Source organism: Harpia harpyja, chromosome 7 (genome assembly GCF_026419915.1).
Source record: "Harpia harpyja isolate bHarHar1 chromosome 7, bHarHar1 primary haplotype, whole genome shotgun sequence".
NCBI classification, from domain to species: Eukaryota; Metazoa; Chordata; class Aves; order Accipitriformes; family Accipitridae; genus Harpia; species Harpia harpyja.
In genome coordinates, this window is record NC_068946.1 from 46046249 (window position 1) to 46059331 (window position 13083).

At 44.2% G+C, this 13083-nt stretch overlaps 1 protein-coding gene across 13 annotated transcripts in view; it reads left to right on the plus strand.

Moving 5' to 3' along the window:
- The window catches only part of KALRN (kalirin RhoGEF kinase), a 534490-nt gene that overhangs the window by 420981 nt on the left and 100426 nt on the right, over window positions 1-13083 (plus strand). For 12 of the 13 annotated variants that reach the window (XR_008236018.1, XR_008236019.1, XM_052792838.1 and 9 more), the window contains exons 34-35: window positions 9656-9685; window positions 11266-11512. Coding sequence is in view for 11 of the 13 variants with exons in the window: in XM_052792838.1 (XP_052648798.1) it covers window positions 9656-9685; window positions 11266-11512 (277 nt within the window). In the remaining 2 variants the exon portion in view is untranslated. The remainder of the gene's footprint in view (window positions 1-9655; window positions 9686-11265; window positions 11513-13083) is intronic. The other variant, XM_052792832.1, reaches the window with a different exon arrangement.

The following is a 13083-nucleotide window of genomic DNA, read 5'->3' on the forward strand; positions in this document are numbered from 1 at the left end:
TTCTGCTCATCCTTTGATAAATGAACATAGCAAGTTCTTTCAGGCTCCTCTCAATCTTCTACTTGTTTGTGCTGGACTTCATTGATCCGTATTTAGCCCTCCCTGATAATGTGACATGACAGCAAATGTAAATAGCAAAGTCAATGAGCATTTCCTTTCAGCTGAAACAAAGCAAGTCAGATCAACTATCAAACTCTTTGGATTTATATTCTTGTTTGAAATAGAATTTATTACCTTGTTAGAAACTAAAATAAAACACACAGGGAAAAAAAAAATGTGCAAACATTTTTTGTTATTGTAGTTAAAGAAGAAAATTTTATGGGAGGAGTGTCCTCTGGGCATGCTCCAGTCGACTCTATCAAACAGGGAGGCCAAGAATGATAAAATTCAAAACCTGCAGCTGCTGGTTCCTTTGGGAGTCACGTTACAGTAGTACAAGCAACAGTCTTTCATTTTAAAAGGGGAAGCATACGACTGCAGCCAAAGGCCTTTCAACATTATTCTAGGTAAGCTGATCTGCATAAAGGCCATTGTAATCTCTTGGTATGCTCAGGTTTTAGGCGATATTTTTGTTTCATAATGCTGTTTCTGTGTCCACTGAAAACATCTGCTTAGATGTGCCAGGCTCGATTGTGCACCCTGTTACATCACTTGGCAAATGAGGTTACCTCAAGTAAATAGCAGTATTATGGAGAGAAGAATGAAAGCCCCAGGATTTAACTGTTAGGACTCAAGCTGCAACCCATCGTGATGGCTGAAGATCATGCAGCAATACTGAAAAGGCTTGGTGGGTGCCGCGGACAAGGCAAGCAATAGGGAGGACTCAAACACAAATAGCCATCTCCCTCAAGATCCTTTTTTCATAGTGCCAAACACTGACTGAGGGTATGGGCATGCAGCAGTTTTGCAAACTCTCCTCTCAAAGTGGGCATTGCTTCAAGCAGAGTTCACCCATGCAGCCTATTTGCAGCAGCAGTGGCCTGTTTTTATATGGTGATTAATGGGAACACGGAGCTGGAGCATATCATTAGGATGAGACTTCAGTATAACAACCAGTAAACTACAGGCATTAGAGAAAACAGCTTGGAAGAGAGGGAGAAGTCTCTGTGGGGTTGCCGGGCTGCCTCCAACTGCTATCAGACTAACTGCAAACACCTCACCCAAACACTGTCCAGAGTTTACATTGCAGCACCAGCCTCTTAAAAGTGGGATTTAAATTTACCAGAAGCATTATTACTCTCAACTGATGAAAATTCATGGACTGCATTGCGTGCCATAGAAATAGGCACTAGATGGCCAGGCTGCGCTGAGCCCAGCCACGTCCCCAGTGCGATGCTGGGGCAGGGCAATGCCCTTCGCCATCACACGTTCATTCAGCCTGAAGCCTGCCTGGCACCCAGCGCCATCTAACAGTCATGTCGGTAACGTGCCCTGATTTTTCTAGTATGTACTAAATCCTTCTGAAAATTCCCACTCTGCAGTGTGACACCTGCAAGAGGAAAAGGGGCAGGAAAACGTGCCAGCTGGGACCAGGTCTTCCTTCGGCAGCTTGGAGATGAACGCCACTCGCTGTCATCGTTCCTCCCGATGGGTTTTCTGTCATCTCAAATCTGCATTTCCCTTTATGTTCTATTAGACCAACCTACTACTGAAAATCATTAAAAGCAACTTATCCAAATCCACCTTTAAGTTAATTTTGGGCCTAAGGCCCTGGTTTATAGTAACGGGACCTAGGGACCAACAATAAAAAAGAAAAATAGCAGCTATTAAATCTGTGAAAAGGAAACGACTTGGAAAAGGAGAAGGATGCCAAGCTAGCCTCTCCAGCAATGGCAGAGGGGAGTCAGACTTACAGGACCATATGGCTTAGACGTAGTTTGAATAATCTCCTCCAATTAAAAATAAAGCCAGTTTTATATAAAACATCTGTTCTGTGAATTCAACAATTTGGGCAAAAAAACCCATCAGGGGATACTTTAAATCCTTCATCATGTTTTTGATTTCTCTGTTCAGATCCTTACTCATTTTGAGGAGCTAATATCCCTGAAGGAGGAGCGTTGTGGTTTCCTATGATGCTACCAAGCATCAGTGCAGGCTTTTGCATTTCTGTATGCTGAGCTCCCCATCCATGCTGCCTTCAGATATCCACCCTTCATTGCTAAGGTTTGTGTATTTTAGGAGAGTCCAGAGCACCTGAGGCAGGTCAGTGAAGATCAGCAGAGGGTCTGTGATGAACAGGCATCACTGGAGCTGGGCTGAGGCACAGGAAGGCAGATCCTCCCATCAGCGCTGTGCGCTGCGCTCATAACAGTGCCGGGAGCTAGCTGGGCATGGCTGTCCAGCAGGGAGGGTATCTATCTAATGTAATCAGGCTTATATGTATCTAAAACACAGTGGCACTTAGCCACTAAATCCTGATCCCTGCATGCTAGCAGAGGTAAAGAAGAGAGTACAAGATTATCCCTTTGCTGCCTTTGCACACTTGCTTCTTACAGCAGGGCCATAGCAGGAAAACATAGCTTTGAAGCAATCTACAGCTGCTTGTCTTGGAAATGTCTGCTTTTTATTTGACAAGGGAGGGGAGACCTGTTGCAGGTCTTGTTTGAAATTACATCACTTCTCGTGACTCCATTGGAAGTGTAACTGTGCAGACAGCAACATACCTGTCTAAAATAATTATCTAGCTTATAAAGGAGATGTAATCTGGGGATATGTGTATCGAGCAAATTTGATCCAGTGCACAAACTGAGACTCGGTTTGTTCTAAAGCATTCCTAAGGTGATCTTACTGTGCTTTTCCTCTGAATATCATTTGCTTCTTTCTCAAGAGGACATCGGTCTGAGGTATTTCCTCTGGTTGTTGTGAGCTGTTGTTCCTAGTTCTTCAGGTAACTATTTTTATTTCAGTGTAATTAAAAAGCAGAGGTGGCTAATCAGGGACCTATAGGTCCTAATCATTCCCTGACGTTGACATCAGGGAAGCTGTAGGTTCTCCGCTGACAAGCAAATAGTGGGGTCATACTCAGCTGGGAGCACTGTCTGACAGGGGAACAGGGCTGCTGGAAGATTATTTGATTCCTCCCTTCTCAAAACTCTGGCCAGGGCAGAATGCCCCAATTAAATACAGACAGATGTGCATGGTGCCCACCCTTTGCCCTTGCAAAGTGTGCTTGTCCCTTGTCTTTCTAAAGCTTCTGTTGGACTTGAATTCTTCTGCAATGGTACCAGGTATGTGATGCAGACAACTGACTTTCTATTTTAAACTCATCAGCTGTGTAGACCTTTTACTGTGCACACTTTGCCTATGCTGTTTGTACCTGTGGATGTTTCACAAAGTTCCTGCGCAGAATACGTGATCAGATTTTGTGTACTTGTTAGCAGTGTCTTGGGAGTTGATGTCTGATGAATCATCTGTTGACTGAAACTCTTGACCTCCCCGGTCAAGGTTGTTTGCTTTGCTCAGATGGTACTGGACATCCAAAAGAAAGCAACTAGTCAGTGCTCCCAGATTTCAGCCTATCCTTGTGCTTTTATTAACCCTGGCTGAATTTAAAACATCTTGTGGCTGTGAAATAAGGCAGGTGGGGGATTACCTTGGAGGGTTTCAGCCATCTGCCTTTCTCACCTTCTGCAACACTGGTAGCAAAGGGATTTGGAGCCAGTTGTGCTGGCTCTGTGTCTCTGAGGAAACAACAGATTATATCTGCTCCATTTTGTGCTTCTCCAGGGAAGGGAAAGGAATGGAATTTGGGTACCAGCTCTCTGAGCCAAATGCCATGAGAAAACATTCAGTCTTATAGGATCAAATACAGACTGATGCACTGGTTCAATTTGTTGTTGAAATTGTTGAAACAAAGTGAGTCTGGTCGTCTTTATCTTCAAAAGCATTTTTTATAGTTGGATGTGCTGTTTAATTTGTGTTGACTTTAGTCTTACTTTCTGGAAAAAAGGCTCCAGAAATAATTCAGACAGCTCCATTCAAGCTGTTTCGCAGATGTCAGCATATGCCAGAGTCCAAAATCCAGCACAATCAGGATATGGTTGTCTAGTAGGGACACCAGCAAGAGATGCTGGACAGGAAAGGTATGTGCTATTTGAGACCATAACACCAAGATTTCCTTTCCGTTAGCATATTTATATGTCCCACGTGCCATCTCTGTCTCTTCTTCCTGCTGTGGAATAGCTTACTGTGTCTTGATTTATAGAATGCTGCACATCCAGATGCCTCTGTTGTTATCTCCTCACCGAGAGAAGCAAAGCTGGTACATTTGGGCTACAGGGCTGTCACCATGATCCCAGCCATGTGTTTGACTAATTGCTTAAATATAAAGAGACCTCTTGGTGAAGCTCAGGCAGTGTTCCTCTTTGTTTGGTCAGACAAAACAGAAAGGGTGGGAAGCACCGACTCCATCTTAATGGAAGGTGGGTAGAGGGGCCTGAGGACCAAGAAAGGCTCAGAGATAAGCCAGGTATTCTCCACCAAGTTTCCCATTTTGAACTCAGTCCAGAGCAATTCTGCTGATTGTAATAGGTTATTTCTGGTTCAGCTCATAGCTCCTGAAATACAGTCCCGCCCCATAGAAACACCTCCGTACTGATGCAATGAAGCATTCACCAGAATTGCCAGAGCTCTCAGCTCAGCATCCGTTACAGCTGTAGAGGCTTTAGAGGAAGGAACATAGGTGACTCAGTGTTCACACTCCAAACAGAGCCTGTTACAAAGTAAGAAAACTAAAGCAATTCTCTAGTACCAAAATTCCTCAAAGGCTTCTTCTGAATTTGATCTTTCTCTCTAACCTCCCAGTAAAAAGAAAATCTCTACAAAATTACAGAAATTTTCACAAATAACTCCGCGGGGGATAAGATTTCTCGTGCCTGTCCCCCAGCTAGCGTGACAGCTCCTGGATCTATTTCAGTGCAGACAGAATCAACGTCTAAGCGGTCTTACTCACTTTTTTTAATCTCTCGATAAGAATGCAAATGCCATTCTTGCTCCCACTGCCTCTCTCACCCTCTTGAAATAGGCTGTTTATGGTGACTAAATGCTTCTATCCAAAATTGGCTGTCATCCAAAACCAGATGGACAGAAAGCCTAAGAGCAACAGAAAACTAGCAATTTATATTAGGACACAGTGCTGCACCACCCAGAATGCTTTGTTTAAACTAGCAGAGCTCTGTGTCCTACTGAATATATGTAAATAACCAGCTAGTGTGGACTTCTACAACAATGTTGGCATATTTCAAAATACTTAAATACTCTGAGCAGCTCTTCTGACCCTGATAGATTCATTCTCCATTGCTGATTCTTTGACTGAAAATCAGATGTTGTCTTGAGATTTGTGCTGCAGAGTAAACAACTCCTTACCTACTTGAAGTATATTGGGTTTTACCTACATCTGCAGATGCTGTGCACTGCTGATTCTGCTTCTGAATACGATTTTATGATTGAAAAATATACTGAAGGGGAAGTTGAAGCATTTTAGGATCAGAAAAAGGAAAAGGAGATAAATATGAACAAATGATACAGCAATTTTAATAACAGAGTATGCTGGATAATTTAGCATAGTGAGGTGGGCTGGACATGGTTCTTTATAATCTATTTTTAAATAGCTTAATGTTGCATGAGAGGATACTCATGTGTTATGTACTGACAGAGCATTTTGGCAGTCATGAGCCCTTAGGCCAGACAAATGACAGCCTATAGGCTTTAGCAAAGGTATGGCTGCTTGAGCTTACTGTGTTTTCAGGCAGTGTGGTACTCAAAAGGAGTTGATGATGCAAAGGTGAGAGATAGGTATAATGCACTGACATTTATTCTCCTGTTCTCTATTACTACTCAGTTGTGAGAAGGGTCTGACCAAACTATAGGCATATTTGGAAATGGTGAACCCCAGGCATAACTGATCTGTGTACTTCACTTGGCAGTGAGTGGCCATGAGATTGCCTGAGCTGTAGTCATTCCTCAGCATCCAGCCCAGGGATTCAAATACAGCACTGGGCCAAAGGAACCGCTCAGGTATGTGCAGCACCTGCCCCAGGACTGGCTGGAAGGAGACAGCAGCATCAAAACCCCAGCTGTGGTCCAGCTCACAGGGTCTCCCATGAGCATCAAATGTAGTTGCCTGACAGAACAGGTAGCCAGGTCATCTCTGTTACGTGCCCTCACATTTCACAGACCACAGTGCGGTTCATGAGCCTCTAACAAACTTAAGACCTTAATTATGAAAGGACTAAAACCTTAATTATGGCACTGTGCCACAGGAGGGAACACCAAGCACACCAATATTTTGCACCTTTGTAGAAACAGACAATTGAAATGCTGATACATTTGCTGGGGCAGCTGGTATTTATTCACTCATGCTGATACACCTACTACAGTGTCACTATTGCCAGTTCTCTGCCTTTCAGAGCTTGGGTTCATCTTTTAGAACCAGCATGAGATCCATTGTGATTTGCAGGATAAACCATTTAGTTACCCATTTAAGAAGTGCCTGAGGAATTCTTCTCCAGACACCCATGTCCCAAATTCCTGCCCACCCTGTTAGAGAGCTATTCATTCCCACTTTTCTTTCAGCTAGAGTGGATTTAGTACTAGTTAAGATCTATTTTAGAGGAAAGACAGTGTGTAACCTGATAGGTCTTCTCCATCTGCAGTATAATGATAAATATGCCTCTGGTGTTCCGCCTTGCTTCCTCTGGCTGCTGCTTTGTGGCTGGAAACTAAACAGATGTGGCAGTGGCCATGCACACATACCGTGATTCAGGAAAGACCATCTCATGGTAATCCTCCACTGACCAGTACCTGCTGCTCCCTGGAGCTGAGCTGGCTTCTGCACTTGCAGCAGCCTGGATGCCTCTGGATGCCTGGATGTGTCCATGCCTGGGGTCATTTTGATGGCTTGCACTTCACCCTCCCTTAGCTTACAGGCACCCGGTTGGGTGTTCCCAGAAGCAAAAACGCTCATGAAAGTCATGACAAAACTCATTCACCAGTGTCAGTGTCTGACATAAGCTGCTCGCATTGGTGCTCAGAGGTTAGTGAGCAATGTCCTGTGGTAGAGAGGGGAGTTTTCAATTGCTGTGTGGCTGGGTACCTGGCTGCACTGGTGACACAGGGCAAGGCTCTATTGTAGCTCAGGTTTGATCTGATTCAGAACATCCTGATGAAAATACTTACATACTGAATGCACAATGATGCTTTCTAGCCCAGGAACAAGTGAACGCAAAGGATGGGAGACAGTTTGCTGGTGGCAGGCACCGTGGAGACAGGCTGGGGCTCCTGCTAGCTTCATGCAGGACATAACAGCACGTTCACTCGGGACTGCTTGGGGCCCTCCTGCTTCCTCATTACATTTTGCCATTTGCTTCTACCATTTCCTTTTCTTCCTGATTTTAAGGCTATTGCTTGCTGTATAATTCATTAGATTTGTCCCTGTGTGACATCTTTCACTTATGCCTTGTGCTCTACAAAGGCATGTTGCATTGTCATTTTTATTTTAATGTCTCTCACCGATCTTGTTGTACCATACAAAGATTAGATTGCTGTCTGGGTTTTAAATATATCCAGTCAGTGGCTTTAATGGTGTTTTTTATCACAGGAATAATAAAAGTGAACGCTACATGTTAAAATATGAAGCCATTTACCTGTGAAGTTCAACCTTAAGGGCATTCTCTATTTTCTTTCTCTTTCTGAACCAAATGCAATATGTGTGAGAAACCAGCAGCCCATCTGTATTCCAATTTGCATGCTCTGACGTAAAGAGAAGCATGATGTACTTCTCTGAGATTGGAAAATTACTCTCTAAAAACAAATTAAGTAACTAATAGCTTGAGGGATCACTTCATAGTTGAAAGGATTTCTGTCATCGGGAATCAGATGTATTTGCATTATTCCTCAGTGGCTTACAAATTGTATATGTATTAGTATAATATCAGCTTTCTGGAGAGATTGCTGTGGGTTAATTTGGTAAGTAAATGGTCTTTGTGGTGTGGTGGTATGTAAGACACAGAACAGACATGGTAAATACTTGGAAGGCCTTGGGGAAAAGGAAGGATCTCCTTTTCTGTTCTTTGTGGCTGATCTGTGGGTCCCTACCTGAGTTAACTGCTTGCACCTACCACCTACACCTGTAAAAGGGAACCTGCTTAATTCCTCTTGCCAAAGAGGGGGTCTTTCCCTGAAAATTTATTATTTTAGCCCTGGCTCCAACCAGTGAGTTGGAGCATGGGGAAGTCCTGGTCCATGTTTCCATCCAGAGGATGTTGGAAGAGCAGGTGATATAAATTCATATGGCTTCCAGGGACCCGAGGGAATATCTCCCCTGCTGAGGAAGAGCTGGACACAGCAGGTGCCAAGCAGCTCCTAGAGGGGATGATTACTTCCAGTTCTCATTATATTAAATTGCTATTTTTAATGAATCAGAGAAAACAGGAGCTCGGGGCTAGATGGTACCTGAGGGTCATGGAGCACACCTGCCTCCTCTGGGATAATGTTTAGAGGTGTTGCCCTCTTTGAAGCATCTGTTTGTATCACAGATGTTTAGTTTTTTGAGAAAGGATTGACAAAGGCCTGTGATAGACTGATTTCAAGTTAGCTGCCCCTCAGCCCGCAGTGTGGAGGGCAGTGTCACCGGCAGGGAGCTGCTTAGGGCAGCACTTCCCAGGCTGATGCTCCCTGGGAAATGCCTTGTTAGTCTCAAACTTTCCCAAGTGCTGTCTTCACTGGGCCTTTTTCCCTGGAATATTTCAGGGCTGTTTCACCTTTCCTGCTTAAGCAATAGAAATGACTTATTTTTCAAAAATCAACCCGAACCATCTGAAGAAATTTTTTTAATATTCTGGAACATCCTCTGCCTATATAATTGGAAGCGATGGGTCTTGGGATTCTGACTGAACCAGCTCGTTCATGGCTAGACACCGCATATCATACCTAGATAAGCACTTTGAAGACGAGTGAGAGTTAATTCTTTATAGCAAATTAGCTGCTGTGTGATGGCAAACACGGACACCTAGTGGTACTCGAGTGCAGAGCATGTAGATGCTTTAAATTTATCTCTGGAAGAGTAGATAGAGCAGAGTGTTTGTTCACAGGTTTTCCCCTAAAAGAAAGAGAGATTTGATTATTTTCAGCGAAAGTATCATAGATAGCATAATGTGGGCAAAAGAAAATTTACTTGGCAAGGAGTAGTGAAAGAATTAGGGGAAAATCATCACATTTGGTAAGATTTGTCAGTGTATTTACCAAGAAGTAATCAGGTTTCTTTCTTGTGTCTTAAATATCTCATACCATACCAGATCAGATACCATATTGGATCAAAAAGATTTTCTACTCCTAAATTAGTCCATAGCAAAGAAATCTCAGTAAATATTATAGCAATATCTTATTCTTACCATACCTGGGAATGTTTGTACTCCAGTTACAGGGAGATTATGTCAGTATGATGAATGGTGGGTTTGCTGATAAACTGCATAGCTAGGTGCTAAACTGATCTCTTGTGTGCTTTCATCAACCCACTGAACTCTTTCTGCCAGGATTAATGCAAGCACTCTGTCTGAATGGCCTCGAACAGCTGCCATGGTTTGTTTTGTTTGTTTTTTTCTATTTATTTACAAATAATCTTTCAGAGAAATATTTCCTTCTTCTTCCCCAAATCTAGCATTTCGTCTACGGCAGAGACACAGGACAGGTGAGAACCAGTCCTTGTCCACTGACCCCTTTCTGTAATTGTAAATATTACGTCTGTGAATGGGATTTCTTTCACACCTGCATTAGACACACAAACCACTATGCCACTGAGTGGGGAGACAGGCTGTTCCCATGGGAGTGTGCATTCAGGGCTGCTTGGGCTAAGATAAGGTATTTTGAGATTGTACCAGCTGAAGTGTGAAGTCTGTAGAGATAAGTGTGCTCTCCTCAAGGGCTTCCCCATTCAAGCTGATAAGCAGATCCAGTTCTTATTGATTTCACAGAGATACTCAGCATCTTACAAGATTTCTCCCAATTCAGTTGGATTTAGAAGTTGTTCTTTTAAAAACATTTTAAAATATGCTTGGGTTTACCTTCATATCCTAAGAAATAGGGAGGTTTATGGTATTACACTGTTTTGAATCAGCTTGTTTACTATTCTCATCTTAATAACTTTTGAATCAGTGGACTAATTTCTATCAAATTTGACACTGAAATAAGGACCTCAAAGATTCGTGCATGCTTCAGGGAAGCAGGCAGCTTGTAGAGGAGAAAGACCCAGAAGAGGGCCCCTAATGACAGGCAGACAGCAAGAAATCCACACTACAGAGGAGCATTAAGAAAGTTGCTTCACACCAGAAAAACTTAGATTTGTGCTCACACCTTTTTGGACACCAAGAATCAACATCTGAGATCCAAATCTGTAAGAAAACAAGCTTCATTAGCTCTGCTGCTTGTGCAATCTCTTCTTCTGTTTTATTCTGCTATATACACAAGCGCTTATATATCCGGTTTCTGGTTATATAGAGACTATAATTAAACACAGACCGGTATTGTTCATCAAGAGTCGCAGGGTGTGAGGCTGAAGGAGAGCAGCAGGTTGCCAGTGCTCAGTACGGAAGTAAGATGATACATTTATTCTTAGATACAAATCCTGGAAGTCAGCATATAATCAATCACTCTATGTTTATATATTTACACCTCTGTTTTCCATCAGAGAACATGGGAGGAGCTTTTCTGATCTGCCCGGTCAGGATTCCCTAGTCTCCTGAGAAGTCCCTAGAGCAAGTTTGGGAAGATGAGGGCATGTTTCTTGTCTTGCAAAAAATCGTAGCTGTTTCCTCACTGCACTGGTGGCATGTGGGAATGTGTCTAGCTCATGCTGTAGAGGGACGAACTGGAATTTGTCCTGCCATGAGGGCACAGCGCCAAGGAAGCCTGGGCTATTGCCAGTCTAGAAAGTCAGCCCAGAAACTAAAGCAAGAAAAAAAGCAAGGTTTCTGATGGACACTCACAGCTAGAAAATTCACAGCTAGAAAATTCACCCACGGCTAGCATTCAAAAGGTTACTGGGTGGGTAGCTTTGATTTCTCACTTCAGCCCAGCAGAATCAGTTAGAAAGAAGTAAAGGAAACCAGGGCCACAACATGTTGAACTTTGACAAAAGAAATTATTAACTTGGCTTCTAAGGAATACAAATCCTGTCTTTGCTAGTGTAAATATGATGCAAAGATGATTGCCTTCATCCTGCCCTCTCTAACTTCTATTCCTGTTCTTTTTTTTTCTGTTGAACCTGGGCAGTTGTCTGGAGGGTGTGAACTAACCGTGGTGCTCCAGGACTTCACAGCTGGCCACAGCAGCGAGCTGAGCATTCAGGTGGGGCAGACGGTGGAGCTGCTGGAGAGGCCAAGCGAAAGGCCAGGCTGGTGTTTGGTCCGGACCACGGAGCGGAGCCCGCCTCAGGAGGGTCTGGTCCCCAGCAGCGCTCTCTGCATTTCCCATTCCCGCAGCAGTGTGGAGATGGATTGCTTCTTCCCTTCGGGAAAAGGTAGGCAACAGTCTGGCAGGTTTAAGAGTGTTCCGGATTTCCCCTTTTGTATCATGTAAGTGCAAAGCTGCTTGGGCTGCTCTTGCAGTCGGCGTGGGTAAAAGACTGTTTAGTTGTTAGTGAGTTTTGTTACCAGATCTCTGTGAATTGGCACAGCACTAGCCTAACTCCATTTCCATGAATCAATGTTTGTACGTGTGCATCTTTTGCTGTGTGGCAATCATTATTGTCTTGAGATTCTGGGTAAAAATAAGACCTTTAAACAACAAAGGGACTGGGTTTAGTGCCTAAAAGCCTAGAGGGAGGGAAAGTCATGCTGTATAAACACCCAGGATGCCCCAAATTCTAGATATGTTATGAGTGCCACAGTGCACACTAGCATGTGTTCGTTTAGTATATGCCTGCTGCCTGTCTATTACTGCAAACAAGCCACCAGTGAGTACTGGTACACTCTATTGACTTGTGAACTGGAGACATTGTGTGTAATGGCACAGCACGATGGGGAAAGAATCCTTTACAATTAGCATGCAACAAAACGCATCCCTGGTATTATCCTGAGAGCTTGGGCTTCACCCACAATGAATGGTGAAATATTGTTTGTCTCTGTGGTGTCTGTGGCCTATTTAGTTGATGTTCTGTTCTGAGCAATGTGTGTCCCGCATATAGCATCCATGCAACCAGGCACAGGAGACGCTCCAGACTGATAGACCAGAACTGGTTCAGTTCAGCGTGGCCAGAGCAGGTCTCCTTTTGGCTTTTCCCCCCACTTTTGGCCACACACAATGCAAGTAAGGTCCAGGGAGGAAAGGCTCCTGTCATCCCACTCCTGACTTCAAGCCTGCAACCTGAACTGGCTTTTTAAAAATCTTTTTTCCCTCTGCAGTAAGGGAAATAGAATTTGCTCTGTTCTTGTTTAAGCAAGTAAAGCTTGGTGGTTTTGTTTGTTTTGAGAAAAAGCATTGAAACCGGGCTGTAGTCCGTCCTTGCTCCCTGCCTGCACTCCCACTGCCGAGTCTGGGCACGCGGCACACCCCCAGGACAGAGCAGCGCGGTAGGGCCAGGGTCTGCAATCAGAGTTTCCCTTAAGAACCGTCTCATCCAAACCTGGGGGAGGAGGGCTGAGCTTTCCTCTCAGATTTGATCCCCTCAGCAGGTCTCGTTCGGTTAGGTGCTTCCCCTTGCCCTGCTTTGCAAGAGGGAGGAGGTGAAGTCAGTGCTGGCTGTCAGCTCCGTCTGCGGTGCAAACTCCAAACTCGTCACGCGCGTCTTAGACCCGCTGCTGCGTCTCCTCCCTGACGCACCCCTGGGGCCCTGCCCTGCTTCTGCTGCCCCAGGAGCCTGTCCTAGTCTTCAGCTCTCCTTTGCGAAGCCCTGCAGTTCCTTACATGCAAATTAAATCTGTGAGTAAACAGAAAAGTAAAGCTGAAAATCAGTCTGGTCTGCGTAAGACCAGTCGCTGCCTGGCATGACTCATAGGAAGCCAAAGACGTGTCTGCTGGGTGCATGGTCCAGCAGTCGGGCTTGGGTCCTCTGCTGAAGGACGCTGTGAGACACCACTCAAACTTCATTTG